At 44.4% G+C, this 15785-nt stretch overlaps 6 protein-coding genes across 6 annotated transcripts; 5 read left to right on the top strand and 1 right to left on the bottom strand.

Moving 5' to 3' along the window:
• Window positions 1-2116: 2116 nt before the first annotated feature.
• On the top strand, window positions 2117-4551 carry SERLADRAFT_455412 (uncharacterized protein; the record flags this gene model as incomplete). The annotated part of the gene is made up of 6 exons (XM_007312792.1): window positions 2117-3173; window positions 3229-3487; window positions 3539-3680; window positions 3737-4009; window positions 4067-4155; window positions 4208-4551. The coding sequence occupies 6 exons, from the start codon at window positions 2312-2314 to the stop codon at window positions 4296-4298; spliced, it is 1716 nt and encodes a 571-aa protein (XP_007312854.1).
• A 5219-nt stretch (window positions 4552-9770) lies between these two features.
• On the top strand, window positions 9771-10190 carry SERLADRAFT_364701 (uncharacterized protein; the record flags this gene model as incomplete). The annotated part of the gene is made up of 2 exons (XM_007312791.1): window positions 9771-9944; window positions 9999-10190. The coding sequence occupies 2 exons, from the start codon at window positions 9771-9773 to the stop codon at window positions 10188-10190; spliced, it is 366 nt and encodes a 121-aa protein (XP_007312853.1).
• A 60-nt stretch (window positions 10191-10250) lies between these two features.
• Window positions 10251-10939, top strand: SERLADRAFT_376376 (uncharacterized protein; the record flags this gene model as incomplete). The annotated part of the gene is made up of 6 exons (XM_007312790.1): window positions 10251-10273; window positions 10327-10331; window positions 10380-10432; window positions 10480-10546; window positions 10597-10604; window positions 10656-10939. Coding segments are annotated over 6 exons (180 nt in total).
• A 519-nt stretch (window positions 10940-11458) lies between these two features.
• SERLADRAFT_455403 (uncharacterized protein) lies at window positions 11459-12905 on the bottom strand (the record flags this gene model as incomplete). Its single annotated transcript, XM_007312789.1, has 7 exons — window positions 11459-11881; window positions 11963-12110; window positions 12169-12270; window positions 12323-12523; window positions 12577-12633; window positions 12695-12778; window positions 12831-12905. The coding sequence occupies 6 exons, from the start codon at window positions 12834-12836 to the stop codon at window positions 12057-12059; spliced, it is 504 nt and encodes a 167-aa protein (XP_007312851.1).
• Window positions 12906-13202: 297 nt separating this feature from the next.
• Window positions 13203-13970, top strand: SERLADRAFT_364698 (uncharacterized protein; the record flags this gene model as incomplete). Its single annotated transcript, XM_007312788.1, has 3 exons — window positions 13203-13317; window positions 13387-13721; window positions 13785-13970. The coding sequence occupies 3 exons, from the start codon at window positions 13203-13205 to the stop codon at window positions 13968-13970; spliced, it is 636 nt and encodes a 211-aa protein (XP_007312850.1).
• A 192-nt stretch (window positions 13971-14162) lies between these two features.
• SERLADRAFT_455401 (uncharacterized protein) lies at window positions 14163-15772 on the top strand (the record flags this gene model as incomplete). The annotated part of the gene is made up of 7 exons (XM_007312787.1): window positions 14163-14356; window positions 14418-14798; window positions 14853-14872; window positions 14938-15300; window positions 15351-15472; window positions 15522-15702; window positions 15758-15772. The coding sequence occupies 5 exons, from the start codon at window positions 14214-14216 to the stop codon at window positions 15377-15379; spliced, it is 936 nt and encodes a 311-aa protein (XP_007312849.1).
• Window positions 15773-15785: the final 13 nt, after the last annotated feature.

Below are 15785 nucleotides of genomic sequence, written 5' to 3'. Positions count from 1 at the left end.
TCCTACTCCTCTCTCTCCTACAATCCTCTCCCCACTCCCTCTTCTTCCCGTCCACAAAAGCCGTCCCATGCCCCGTATCCACTAACAACAGACCTCCACTATCCTTCAAACTCAAAACCTCCTCTTTCCTCTCCCTCAAGCAGTGGTTCTGCCCGCATCGATTCCACCCCGCCCCCAAGCACTCCTGGCCAGACCGCTCCTCCCGTAGACATATCCGGTGGTCCCTATGGTAAACACAAGCCTGTCGTCGTCCAGCCTCCCGTAGAACGTTCAGATTATTCTCAGCCTTCCCATCGACCGAGCAAGTTCATTCCCAGATTACCTTGGTCCCATCGCAGGGGCTCCTCCAATCGCCCCTTGGAGCCCGAGTCCTTACACGTACGCCATTTCGTTATCCTCTCTCCCTATTTTTTTAAAATTGATCTTCTCTATTACGTTAGTCTCCTTCTCCGTCCTGCCCTTCCCCAACAAGCTCTCTCTCCATGCAGATTGACAACATCCTCCTCGTGGTTACCAGTGACTGTCACACTTATAAAGCCGTCGATATATCAAACGCCAGAAGCGTAGCTTATGTTCGAGAACGAATGTTCACAGAGGTAAGTCAGGATCCTTTTAGATTCGCCATCGATAACCGAGTCCCCTCTAGCTATGCATTTCCGATGAAGAGCAGTCGGGGCCTCTTTGCATTTACCGCACAGAAATTGGGAAATATGCCATCGGTGAAGCCCTGACGGACGACCAGCTCTTCAAGCTTATCCGTGAAGAGGGGGATGCTGCAGGAAATCTCAAATTCTTCATATGCGTCTCTGGCGCTCAGGTCCACGAACACCACCAACCTTCTTTACCTACTTCACCTATCAGGTCTATTCCTCCACCACCTGTGCTACCGGTATATGGACCTCTGAGACCACGTCCAAGGCGTCAGTCCAAGTCGAGATGCGACAGTGTCTCTTCTGAAGACCCTACTCCCGACGCAGGCTACGAGCCGTCTGTCTCGGATGATGTAGATTTTTCAGATAACAGGAGCACGATGCGACCTGCTCCACATTCCATTCTCGCCGCGCAGCAAAACCAGCCTAATTCTCCGCGAGTTGCCAGAGTTGAAGACCGCCATCCACCTTCCCCCGTTTCTGCCAAACCATTCCCATCGGTTACTGAACGGACGCGGGATCACGAGTTAAAACCGTCCACTTTTGTGCAAAGTAACATTGCACAATCCCCTCCTGATTCCCGTACCGAGTCCTACCTCAATTTACCTAAAAAGCATATTCGCAAGACTTCTGACGCCGCTGAGCGTGAGAAAGCCCTGCAGGATAGCGAATATGCAATTGAACGAGCAGACCTTGAGCGGAATCACAAGGAAAAGACAGGTTTCGGTCGACTCAACAAAATGCGGATCCATCGCGGTGACGACACTGTAAACCGTAAACCTCGTGAAGAAACGTGGGTGGTTGTACCACATGATAATGACTCGCCAGCCGAAGGGAGCAAAGGTTCGCCTTCTAGGCCGAACCCCAAGAAAACACGCACGAGAGATGAGGGTCGCCGTGGAGGACAACAGGTTCCATTGAGCTATCTGCCTTTCCCTTGGTACGGTAATCGTGGTGACAAGGGCGATTCGAAGAGTCAGAACAATAGTTCACCGTGGCCGACAGGAAAGACACTGAAAGGCGCTATGAGTGTGGAAAGCCTCAGGGGAATGTCTTTCAGACACCCCAAGGCGCTACAGCCTGGGCCTTCCCTCCGCCCATCGGCCAGCAGACCTCAGTTGAACCAGGGGGGCATGTCCGGCACGTATCTTTCAGGGTCAAATTCATCCACCACAGTCCCTATTGACTCTGGTTCTCGTTACCTTCGGCCTCTTCCCAATCCCACTATCGACACTGCAAATTCTTCATCTAGCCCAAATGTTATCCGCCCAAATCCACTGTCTCCTCCTGCCAACAACGCTTCATCCCTTCTGTCCCCACAAGACCCGTATCAAAGACCCCATTCTGCATCGCCTTCTCAGTCTCGTTCGCCTTATCCCAGAAACCAAGAGATTCCTGATCGTGACAAGGAGAGTACGCGGCTTGGTCATAGCTTCCAACCCAGCCAGACGAGCATTAACTCTGGTTCCAGACCGGGGACCAGCCCTCCCAACGACGACTTGGTGGGACTCGAAAATCGGTTAACTTTACGTGATGTCATAGGATCGCGTGCCACTCATACTCACTCAGAAGGTCCTCGTACTCCTCCCCCTCGCAGCCCTAATAACTCCCGACCTTCTACTTCAACTAGCACGAGTTCATTCTCGTATGAGCCGTCTACTATGGTCCCCTCGAGATCAATCAGCGGAGAAGGGACTATGGGCTCCGACTCGACCCTTCGCCCAGAAGATAAAGATAGAATACTGGATTTCATAGGGTCCGGGGATAAGACTTTGGATGCCAAAGCGTGGAGTCACCCGAAGCGACGATCCTCCACCTCTCCCACCGCCGAACCTTCGATATCTACATACGAGCACTCGAGAAGCGCGTCTCATGACGGCTCCGCTACGATTGGCACCTTTTCTGACTATGGCACTGCCGGTCTGTGGTCCACGCCGATGAAAGAACTGCTCTCTCAAGAATTGCAAACTCCTACCACGCACCCGCGCCCTCCACTCACTGTCGATACCAATTCCGGAACAGCCATGGCGACGCGCGTGACACAGGCAGATCCCGCCAAATTTCCACTTCCGCCAACCTATGCTGTTCCACGTCAGAGGCCGCGCACACCCAGAGATCACAAGCGTAGAACGTTCGAAGATGTCACGTGGGCGCCCCGTCCTCCTGCGGAAGATGTTTATAATCGACTGGAAGAGTTCTTCCCAGGACATGACTTGGATAGACCTGTGATCGAGGCTAGTTCTGGCGGGACTTCGCCGACTGCTGTTGAACATCCATCTATAGCAGCTCCTGCGTTTGACAGAGACAAGGTTCTTGTTAAAGGAAAGAAGTCGATTCGAATTGTTGCGGAGGAGCATAAGAAACGTATAGATCGCACATCAAGGGCCGAGTCTTCGTACAGTAACATCAACCGGAAACGAAGTACAAAACTTTGGGACAGTCGACTTGTAGAAGTTACGACATCACAGAGCAAGACTAATTTGAGCAGAGCTTTACCAGATTCCCCTTCAGGAGGTCCAAAGCGTATGTTGCCCCTTTTCTCTCTGCCTCTGCACCAGGCTGATGCTGTTATATCCAGCTATCTTCAAATGGGTTCGTGGTGAGCTTATCGGGAAGGGCACGTATGGACGCGTGTATCTGGCACTCAATGCCACTACCGGTGAAATGATCGCTGTCAAACAAGTGGAGATACCCACAACTGCAAGTGATAGAAACGACACTCGGCAGGCTAGTCTGGTACAGGCATTAAAAATGGAGAGCGAGACTCTCAAAGACCTCGACCACCCCAACATCGTTCAATACCTTGGATTTGAAGAGACTCCAAATTTCCTGAGCATGTGAGTTTTGGTAAGAAGTTTGAAATAATGCGCACTCACGGTTTTCCTTAGTTTCCTGGAGTACGTGCCTGGTGGATCCATTGGAAGTTGTCTTCAGAAACATGGTAAATTTGACGAGGAAGTCACCAAGTCGTTTACTAGTCAAATCCTCAGTGGACTGGAGTATCTGCACTCCAAGAATATTCTTCACAGAGTATGTTACCACTCACATTTCTGACGGTGGATTTGCTCATCTAATTTTATACGTAGGATCTGAAAGCGGATAATATTTTGGTTGAAACATCTGGAATTTGCAAAATCTCAGACTTTGGAATTTCGAAGCGCACTGACGACATTAACGGCGGCGCCCACACAGCTATGCAGGGTACTATTTTCTGGATGGCACCTGAGGTTATCAACACGCCGAAAGGAAAAGGATACAACTCAAAGATCGACATCTGGAGCGTTGGGTGTGTCGTTCTTGAAATGTGGGCAGGTAAAAGACCATGGAACGAGGAGGAAGCAGTGGCTGTGATGCTGAAGGTGAGGCTTTTTTGGTTGTGTGTCGGAGGGAGCTATCACTAACGTTGGCGACATTAGCTGTTCAACACGAAACAGCCTCCGCCCGTTCCAGATGACGTGATTCTGACCAGCCTCGCTAAAGACTTTAAAGACAAATGTTTCGCCGTGTAAGTGCCTTTTAAGGATGGAACAATTTCAAAACTGACTATCGCATCACAGCGATCCCAAGGATCGTCCAAGCGCAGCGGAACTCCGATGTCACCCCTACCTTGAACTCGCTGAAGGCTGGACATTCAGCGATTTCAAATAGGATTCATAAATAAACAATTTCACCATCTTCATCATCTAACCACTGCCGTTACTTCATCTACCTTCCACCTTCATTTTGTTGCATCAATTCTCTCTCTCCTTTTTTTTTCTCTTTCAATTTCTTTGTTACTTGAGGTGGCATGCCAGTATAATTTTGTGTATGGTAAATGATGTATTCCATAATAATGTACACACATGTACGTATCAGGATTTGATTCGAAACTTGGAAGCATGGCAGGCCTGGATACATCCTAACCAGACGTGTGTTGAAGCTGGTTGGGCCACTGAGGAATTTGGTTCTTAATCCATGGCTCAGTAAAAACACAAAGTCAGAGAAAAATCAGAATTTGGATAGGTTTTTACCAAATGCCATTTTTTTTAACTAAGGAGTCAAAGGATAGTCAGGTGGAAGTCAAATAAAAGTGTCAATGTGTAGCTAGGTGCTGCCGTCCCAGAAAGTCAAACAATGGTCTCACAGGAGTCAACTAAGATCAGGCTAAAATCAAAGAAAGGTCAAATGGTAGTTTTTCCCCAGTCAACTGATACTCACATTCAATGACAGCCATTTTGGAGACTGATATGACAAAACTGGATAAACTCAGGCTCTTCTAAAGCAGCCATAGTTCTCCATGGAGCATCGCCATCACTCCATGGTGTGACAACATCAACAAGGTACAATCTTGGGGCACTGGAGCACAACCACAGAGGCTACAACTTGAGGAATAATTGATACAACTCATCAAGAGAGGGAGGTGCTCATACTAATGTTGGTAGACACAAGAAGAGGACTTGCTGAGTCTTTCCCCATGTATTGCTCAGGTATATATACTACAATACATGAGGTACTATACAGTTGATAAATAAAGTTTAAAGTCTGATGTCCAGCATGTGACTAGTTGCATGGTGAGTCTAGACACTGGCCATGCGACTATAAAAAGTCCAAAAAGTAAAGTAAAGTATGGTCATGTGATCAGTCACATGACTTGTAAATGAAAAGTAAAGTGTAAGTAGATGCTGGTACGTCAATTGTAACACATGGAGTCACCCATTGTTTTCCTAGGAGTCATTATGTTAGATCCCTACACCTTTTGCCAAACTAATGGAGGTGTAAGTTTCAAAATCAGACAAGTAGTGTCAAGTATCGGTATAAAGAAGTAATCAACAACTGAGGAAATGTATGTACATGGGTGTTGGTATATATACATTTCTGAAGGTTAACCATGAGGCGCTGACTGATGTTGTGCGTCATAGTCTAGGCTTTGTCACGTGATCGGATATAACTAACTACTTTGTTTATATAATGAGTCATGTGCTTTTGTCACGTGGTTGTCACGTGATCAGATATAATTAAATAATGAAAAAACCAAAGGTTTGTCTTGAATTGTGACACATTATATCTTAGCAAGTAGCACATCCAACTGTAAGTAGTAGGGGGCTTGGTATAGCAATACCTCAGTCATTTTTATAGCCTCTTGGGCAGCAGCTGAGATATGTTATATTACATTTCATAGAGATTACCTTAAACTGACATTTATTGCAGTTTCACTTATTATGATAGTCAATCTTTAGTCAGAATATAGTTAAGCACGGTCAAAATACGGTCATACTTCAGTCCTACAAAGTCATACAAAAGTCACAAAGAAGCCTAACACAGTATACAAACAGCACCCTCAGAACCAATGGCCAGGACACCAAGACACCACAGAATCCTTTAGAAATTGAAATAAAAACAGCTCAAGCCTTTTGAGACTTGCGAGTCTTCAAATTATGCTACAAAAACTCAACAGTGAATGAAGATAGCTAACAGGATCAAAAGATTTACCTTCTGTATGATGTCATTCACATCATCAACTGAGGGGAGACCGCTTGGTCCAGAGGCAAGTATAGTATTGACAAGCTCTTTGTGTCTAATTAACAATATGAAACATCAGTGTAAATAAATAGTAACTTAACATCTTTCAGCTTCTTAAAGCTGCACCAGATATGGAATACTTCTTGATCCACTCTTTCAATTTATCACAAATAAGAGACCAAGAGAAAGAAATATGAGTAAATAACAAAGTAAAAAAAAACAATAGGAATAATATCTGTACACACTTCCAAACATTGTGGTCAAGATTTTGCAAATCTGATTCATTAAAGGGCGTCATTGAAGGAACAGGTCCAGTAGTCTTATCAGCAGGAGTAGTGTTAATTGGTGCTTGAGTGGGTGGCTTATTCATTCCTGCCTACTATCTGATAGTAAGTAAGAGAAAAAAAGCAAACAAGAGAAAAATAAATACTTCTCCTATTTGTACCCACAGAGACCAAAGATGTTTAGCCATATTTTAAAGGTATGAGTCACTGAGATAAGATACGACCTTGATTTTCCATCAGAAGCACAGGTGCTAAGCAACCTTGTATATTTTGATGGTTGCTGCAAGTAACTTGTAGGCCATCTTGATATTACCAATGTTAACCCAGGGCTTGAAAACATCTTTACTTGTGTACCGGTTGTGGCCCCAGCACTTGTTAGGATCATCTTCACTGATATCACATAAAAGTGGATCAGCATTGCTGGTCCACTCCAAAAATGTGGTTGTATTGCTGGATGGTTGGAAATGAGCTGGAATAGAAGTATGGGACTTATATGCCTACAAAAGGGCAAGGTGTCTTTAACAATAGGATATTTATCTGTTATTGTAGCTAGAAACAAATCAGTTGAGGCAGATTGAAAAAAAATAGAAGAAATTTACCTGTGAAACTTTTGATGGAAATATTGACCTCAATAAATGAGGGATCCACCATTGATGTTGCAGATTCTACTCTTTGAAAAGCAGTGTCAACTGGTAAGTTGTTTGGGGGTGCCGAGCTAGGTCCAAGGAACATAGATTTGGGTAAGGAAGTTGTTGAGTCAAACAAACTGTAAGAGGAAACATCTAAAAGGTAGAATTGAGTTATTGTACTATGTTGTAAATGTAAATTGCATACCTCAGTCTGATTAATAGAAAACTGAGGTTGTTGAGAAAAGGGAAGTTCGAGTTTTGTGTAAGTGCGGGAATGTCCAATGATTATGTAATGTGTAAAAGAGCAGTTTCAGAAGAAGGAGAATAGAGATAATATATGAGAAGCATTAATGAATATGAATGAGTAGGTAAAGAATATCTCAACAGAAGTGCCTTGGGAGAGAAGAATTTACTTTCAACAAAAAAAAATAGAAACTGAGCTGGGAATTACTAGGACAGGGCTGAGCAACTGCATTATTTATCTTGAGCATCTTTGCATTGGTGTTTATGGGCTGACTAATACCCAACTGATTTGAGCTAACCATTTTCTTTTTTAGCTGTTGTGCTATATAGTATGTGTGACAACACCAACATGACACAGACTTGGAGCACTGGAGCACAACCACAACAATAACTCAATGGAGGAAAGAAAGTATATAACTCATTAAGAGAGGGAACTAATTTGTCATACTAATGTTGGTAAACACTAGAAGAGGACACACTGAGTCCCTCCCCGTGTATTGCTCACATGATTGATCATGCAACACATCACCTGACCAGTGTCTAGACTCAACATGTGATTGGTCACATGCTATGACATTGGACCTTTAAACTTTATTTATTAACTGTATAGTCTTAGTGAGACTGTTGAGAAATTCTCTAAGCAACTTACAACTTTTTAGGTTTCACTGTTGTGTTGACATGCATAAAAAATATTATTCTTAATATTGCAAAGGATATTATGATTGAGCTTGGGTGTCTTCAATTTATTTTTATGTACCCACTAGTAAGTGTATGGGTAAGATGTAACAACCAAGAGTTAGTTACTCTGACGCACAACTAGGACCAACTATAAAGGTAGTGATAAGGGAGTGGTTACCCCTTAGGTAGGACCGAGTTAGTTGTGGGTAAACAACAGGAGGACTCACTGAGGAGTCTCCTTGATCTATTGGGGTATATATACTACTACAGGGTTGTTTGTACATATGTACTATACAGTTGATGAAGGCAGTGGCTGATGATGTCAGAGGGTGCAGCCCGTGTGACCAGCTCCACTGCATGAGAGACTTGTATCTAAAATAGAAAGAAAAGCAGTGCAGCGCGAGAAAGTGGAGTTTGAACAAAACAGAAAGTGCTGCATGGCATGGAGTGTGAAAACTACAGTAAAAGGTTAAAGAGGAGAATGAAAATCAAAGGTCCGAGAATGTGTTATTGTAACATAAGATAGTTTTTCTGTTGTTTTCTGTTGTTCTTCTAACCTGGCACTACAGCACATTGTACAACAGCAAGGTTAAATTTGTGGATTGTGTGTTAGTCTGTTTTTTGTGTGTGGTTTTCTAACAGCAGTTCTCATCATTGACATTGTGCAGCGAGATCAAGGCAGAAGGTGACCATCTGCTCTTCCTCCTCTTCTGTAAGCCAAGTATTGTTCTCCATGTTGAACTGATGGCAACTTTGCCTTCCACAGTGTCCCTGTTTACTGTTACACTAGCATATCCCTTTTTTGTTCACCACCTTCTCTCCATCTCTTGACAAATTGTCCGCAAACCTCTCCTCCCCCCCTCTGGCTTTTGCAGTTCCTCCTGGTATGTATTGACTGCACCAACAAAAGCCTCCTCTTGACACTACAATAGAACTTGCTTCTTCTTGGTCTGAGATTTTGCATGGCCTGTCATTTTCTGTCCTAACATTAGCTGTACGAAGTTTTTTGACCATCTCTGTTAGTGTACACTGCCACTTCATATTGTTATAGCCTATTTAGACATATCTTTATTGATTAGATAGTGATAAGATCATGAAAATTACTCTCCATTGGCATACCTCTGGCAGGAGTCAAACATAGTCATCAAGTAAAGTTAAATGATGGACACATAGCTGGAGGTTATCTCTGCTTCATATATGATTTTCAAGGTTTCACACAAACATTTTGACTGGTTACCAATGAATTGGTCTCAAGAAAGCAATATTTCAGACAAAAAAACAACTTCAACTTGAGATTGCAGAATGCAAACATAATAACTATCTATAGGTACATAGATAGGCTTCTTATCTGTTCGTTTGAGACTTTGTAGACGTCCTGTGGTGTGAAATTCAAGTGCTGCAATGCGTCGGCGCAAGTGCCAGTGGTGGCGCAAGTGTTGGTGGAATACACTGGGCATTAGCTTATTTAAGTCCAGCTTATATCCTGAAAATATGGGAGTTCTGGGTTCTGATTGGCTAGAAAAAGCTAAAATTGAATGTTTTCAGGATATAAGCTGGGCTTAAATAAGCCAATGCCCGCAGTGATACTGTAACCGAAAATTTACCCAGGAACGGCTGGGGACGAGCCTACATCCTATTTCGCGATATCGGGTGGGTAGGAGCCTTCACTAACGTGGGAGTCGGGGATTATAGTATGACATCATGCTTCATATAACTGCTAACTCCAACCTGCGCTGGAAGATATAAGAAATGGCCTATCTGCAAAGTGGGTTGTTCGTCAATTATACATGCGGATGGACAATTTCCATGAAAAAGAGACATACAGAGGTGAAGAATCAGCACAGGTACATGCAGCTATCCAGATACAGCGAGCTTGGAGAAGAAGACATACCCAAACTGCCCACTCCTTCCAGAATACCGATGCTCGATGGAAAGATACCGCCATTCATACTCAACTAAAGGTACCCATTTTCTGCCTCGGATATGAATAAAATAGATGCATTCTTGATTTGCAGCTCAATAGAATAGCCGCGTATAAAGGGAAAAACGATCCTCTTACGCGATGGAAACGTTCCAAGTTTTTTGCAGGTCAAATCCAGGGCTCCGATTCTGTTTCCACGAGCAGCCCTGGTGAATCTCCTATCACTCGCGATAACAGCAAGAAAATCCTTGAAACTCAACATTGGCTAGAGCTGGTTGATGGGTGAGACGTTCTGGTCAGCTTCCGACCCGGGCCTTCACTAACAGTGGTTACCTTCCCTCTGAAGGAAACATAGATATGGATCTAACAGTTCGTCATTCACCCTATCCCATATCTTTGTATAACTCTGTCTTTATTTGTAGTGAAAGTGGGTCTCCACATGATACATCACTTGTCCTGTTAAATTTTATTTTAGTGGTATCACAGACAATGGGAACAGGAGAATACTACCGACAACTTTTTCAGATGGTGTGTACTTGACAGTGTTTGAGTAAAGTTTCTTATAGTTTCTGCAGGCTAGATTCGGGAGGCGGCAAGAATCTTTCCCTGCGCGAGTGTCCGCGAGAGCGATTAGAAAATGAGGTAGCTTATTTAGAGGCGGCTTGTACAATAACTGATTTACTCATTTAAAGCGCATCGTGTAAAGTGCAATCCTTTTTGGCAACGATATCCTACTGACGCATACGCGCAGTTACCTATCTGCAGAGCAACGTAAGATCAGTTTGATCCCCGGATAACACAACATGCAACGTTTCACTTATAGGTTCAAATTATCTTGTCAACGTCGACAAGGAAGGAAAGCTTCACTGGGCTCGGAATGGTGTGTTGGTAGATACAACTGACAATCGGTGGAAAGACCAAGGTCAAGGTCAAGGCATCGTTCCCGAAGGTGTATCCAAGAACCCAGCAACACCTCGGCGCGACGGTTTTGATAAAGTCTCGTCACTCTCTAAGGATCAAATGCCAACGCACTATGAAGGATCGAATGAGGGAAAGACCCGGTTGACAAGGATCATCCGGCGTCGCTTCACGTCACGCGGAATAATGGATAGACTACTGAAGAAAACATTGAAACATAATACTTGGATATACGTAGCTGTAAGCCCAAGAATACCCATTATTAACACTGCTTACCTCTACTTCTGTTACAGGACCAAAAACGTGAGTAATATTGTTAGTATTACATCCCTCAAACTTATAGGTGATCGAATCTCCTGTAGTCAACATATTTATCGGGATAAAAGGCATGTAGTCCACTTGATTGTCGTCTCAATTCCTTGAATGTTAACATGCACGAGCAGAAACTGGAGTATTTCAACACTCCTCCTTCCTAGCAGGGGGCGTTGTGACGTCCGCTGGTTTGATATCAGTCAAGGATGGAATAATTCATAAGCTATCACCTTTATCAGGTCACTACAGGCAAGTTCTCTCCTTTTTGTGGCCAATTCAACCGTCTCAAGACTTACCGTGACGAAACAGAACTTCGATCAATGTGAGATACGACTAAATCACCTGAAAAAGGATGCTGTATTAAATTATACTATTGTCTATAGCATTTTAGACAATTTATCGAGGTACTATCAGATCGAGGCGTCGATATGCACAAGGCAAAGATCTGCAAGGCGGAGGCGGCGCTCTGGGGGTTGGTCTTGTCCTCTAAATGAGATAATGTCTAATGCTTACATGCTACATATACTCTGCAGCATGGAACATATCAATAGAGCAAAGAAATCCCAGAAGAGATTTTCGAAGAAGGGAAAGGATGCCATTGAAAATATCCAGAATATTGGGAGGCGAAGTAAGGATCTGGAACGGAAACAGCAGCTACACGAACTCTCAAGTGCGTGGAGGAGAGAGATACTTCAGGGTCGGCGCGAGGTCTAGCCATCGAGATGGACAAAGAGAAGGGACAGATTTCTGTGGGAATTACAGACGGGATTGTTTGTCAACTTTCCGTTGGTGGTTCTTGGAGTATATATCGTGCTTTATGCTGCTTACATTACTGGTACAATTTGAACACATCTCCAAACCCTTTGCATTTTTCATGTTCCCTTTTTCACCTTCCACGCAGGGCTCATCAAAAAAAATATAGCTAAGCTCTACTCCATTTGCTTTCAATATCGGAGATTCCAACGGGAAGTGCGGCCTGAAAATAAAATACTAGTAAGCCATCGCATAATTCGTGAGGGGCACTGGTAATTTACTTTTTCGTCATAATCTACCCAATCTGTTAGTTCTCCTTCACCTTCAAAGGTGACTTCAGGAAAAAGAGTGCCAGATTCAACCCCTTTGCAGGTCCAGTTGCCCTAAATCCGAATCCATCAACTTTCTGTCCAAATCACCACAGAAGACACTCACGCCGAGTTTTGGGTCAAATCCGATAAACTCAAGACCACGACACTCAATAGTTAAGAACGGAGAAAATTGACCGTTTGCGTCTGCAGAATAGGGCAGAGTAGGAGAGGGCTCGAATTTTGCAGAGCTTTCGCGCTTGCAAGATCCACAACGCCAGACAAAATTTGCAGTGCTGTTCCTGCCTCCTGATACTTCTCGTTCTTCCTATCCCACGTGTGGATCGTAAGAGATTGATAGATACGAGATGAAATGCGTACAGTGCGATTCACAGATATAAACTTTGGATGTACTTCATGGCAGCTGTTACACTGCACCTGGAAGTGAAACTTTATTCAGACAATGTGAGCTAATAGTTCAATCATAGCAGCACGAAACCTGGAAGAAATATTCATATTCATTGGAGGCAGGAGCTAGATCTGTGACGTTGTCCAGTTCAGCCTTGATTGAGAGCAGAAGACGCTATTCAAAGCATGAATGGTATACGCGTATATTTCTATACCAGTATACTCACGACCATATTTCACAGGTAGCGATGGTGGTATGTTGCAGCTCAAGTATACTTCCTGTGTCACTTCACTGCCGACTCGGAAGAGTCTTTTCAAGATCTCAGTCACGATCAAAGAGGGCGTTGTTTGTACAATGTTTGGCCTCTACACCTTTTGAGTTTTTGGGTCACTACAATATTGCTCTACAACATCAACCAGTGACAGGTTTTCAGAAAATGCTCCTGCGTCGTCTCGTACCACGACCACCCTCAAGATGTCAGCGGGAGATAATGTCCACGATGATAGCAAAGCAACTGCATTCATCTGGTCCCGTTCTCATGCCTAGACGCGGTGCTAGGCCGACCTCAGCACCTGAGGAAGGATTCGACCTGGATGAAATGTTGCCATTTAAAGGCGACGATGTCCCTATAGCAGGCCATCTCATGTTCCGCCAACAGCGGCAGTACCTTTACTATCTTCGACTAATTGAACATGAGATGCCAAAACTCGTAGGTATGTTGTGCACTTCTACGTAGTATTGGAGATGAGTCAGGATGCTCATTTCTATTCAACTTCCTCAAGGTTTCAGAAAGCCTTTTATACCGCCAACTGCCTCCACTCCCCTTATTGTTCGCTCAGTAGACTTTGCTGGTGAAGAGCACCCTCTTACGGCGAAGCGTGCTGTAGTTGTTCCGGTAGCCCACCTGCCGCTGAATGGTCCAGATGCCATCCACAAATTACAAATACTTTCAGGAGTACGTTGGACACCGGATCCTCCTCGGGACTCTGGCTTTGGAGGCGATAGTGATGCTGCAAAGCATGGCTTCATCAAGATTTCATGCGAGGACTTCCCCAAGTCACCAATGAATTTGAAGTGGATCAGTGATGTGATATGTCGTCTTGTTACCGAGGCTAATGTGCGTAAATGCTATTTATGCACTTTTGTTGTCTGACCATATCTTTTGCTTTCGGAATGACAGTGTCAGAAGAGTGATAAATTCACAGATGTACCAGTAGACACGAGACATCTTGAGGCTAAGGCTAGGAAGGCAAAAAAGGGTGATCATGTCCGCGGCCGAGGAAACTCGAGACCAACGATCAGAGATTTTCCTCAGGAGTGGTTACCAAAACCTGAAGGAGATGCTACACCCATTCGTACCCCCTAATATATATATTTTACACCCTTCTGTTCTCTCAGGTTCTCATTGAATTCAACCGCTCGAAACCTGACGGCCCGGTACAACCGAACTCACATGACAAGTCTAATGGATGACTTACTTGAGGACAATCTGTCATGGAAGATGCGACATATCTCTTAAGGCCGATTTGACTCCCAGTAAGCCCGTGCGAAGTTGACTATGACTGATGACAGTTGACCTCACTGGACAACCTCTTAAATCGCTGTTTTCATGCCGAATATTGTACGAGCATCTGTGATACAGACATGCACTGCTGCATATTGTCTGAGCGACACGCTCGATAAGTTTGAACGCCTTACGAGGCTTGCAAAGGAACGGGATGGCTCGCAGCTGGTTGTGTTCCCAGAAGCATTGTACGTCAGCTAATCAGTTTCCTAGTGGTGGTAAATCATATTAAAGAATGTGTGTTTCTAGTATTGGCGGTTATCCCAAGATGTCTCATTTTGGTGCTGTCGTTGGGGATCGTCTACCAGAGGGCCGAGACGAATTTCTTCGTTACTATAATGCAGCCATCGATATTCCTTCACCCGCCATCTCCCGCATAGAAGCAGTTAGTAAGGAGACGGATATCTTTGTGGTGATGGGCGTCATCGAGCGAGATGTGGGCACCTTGTACTGCACCGCTATATTCATTGATCCAGAGGGAGGCCTTGTCGGTAAACATCGCAAACTGATTCCTACAGGTACAGAACGGATCATCTGGGGCCAAGGGGATGGTTCTACACTGCCCGTGATTCAGAAGAGATTTGGCGCGCTAGATAGCGAGGCTACGAAAATATCGGCAACTATATGCTGGTAAGTTCAATATGCCTTTAGGGGAGCTTTCTTGATCGAACGTCGATCCAACAGGGAAAATTATATGCCTCTGTGTATGTTTTATTCTCTGCATATATATGTTACTATTGATCCAACGATGTTGTGGGCAATCGAACAGTGCGGACACACTATTATTCCCTTGGCACTCAGATCTATTGCGCACCCACTGTGGATTCACGTCCACAATGGCAAAATTCCATGATCCACATAGCCATAGAAGGTCGCTGCTTCGTTCTCTCCGCCTGCCAATTTGCCACCGAGAAGGACTATCCTCCGGGACACGCCGTCTCAGATACCAACAATTGTCACCCAGACAATGTAATGATTAATGGGGGAAGCGTGATAGTTAGCCCCTTGGGTGTAGTCCTAGCAGGTCCGTCAAGAGAGCCAGAGGATATCCTCACTGCTAATTTGGATCTGGATGATATACCGAGGGGAAAGTTTGATCTTGACGTGGTTGGGCATTATGCCAGACCAGACAGTGAGTTTTTGTGATCTCTGCATGGCCATTTGATTCACCCAGTATGGCAGTTTTCCATTTTAAAACTCATGTTGTTTAACTTTGCTCAGTTGTGGAAATTGTCAAATGATTGTTTGTTCTGTCTTCGCCGTTCCAGTTTGCAAGTCCTCATACTGACATGGATTCTACGATTGTGTGGGCCACTCTACTTTTCCATGGCGGTGTCTCATCCTGAGTTATAGCCCCGTGTCGACCTGTATATGAACGGACCATCCAAAGCAACACTATTTCCGGTCAGCTACAGAAGCTACTGACATGCTTATACGAATGCTGGAGCCTTTACATGACCAAAACAACGCCTTGACCAAGCCGCCCTTTGTCAAGCCATAAGTGGCCCAAGTGTTGGACCTTTTTCCAAAGATGGTGACGACGCTTGAACAAAGCTGATGGTCAGACCTCTCACAACCGTTGTCCACAGCTCAAACACATGAAGCAGAATCTAAGCA

The sequence above is a fragment of the Serpula lacrymans genome (assembly GCF_000218685.1).
Source record: "Serpula lacrymans var. lacrymans S7.9 unplaced genomic scaffold SERLAscaffold_1, whole genome shotgun sequence".
Taxonomy (NCBI): domain Eukaryota; kingdom Fungi; phylum Basidiomycota; class Agaricomycetes; order Boletales; family Serpulaceae; genus Serpula; species Serpula lacrymans.
The sequence above is the reverse complement of the archived record's forward strand: the minus strand, read 5'-3'. Positions and strand labels throughout refer to the sequence as shown.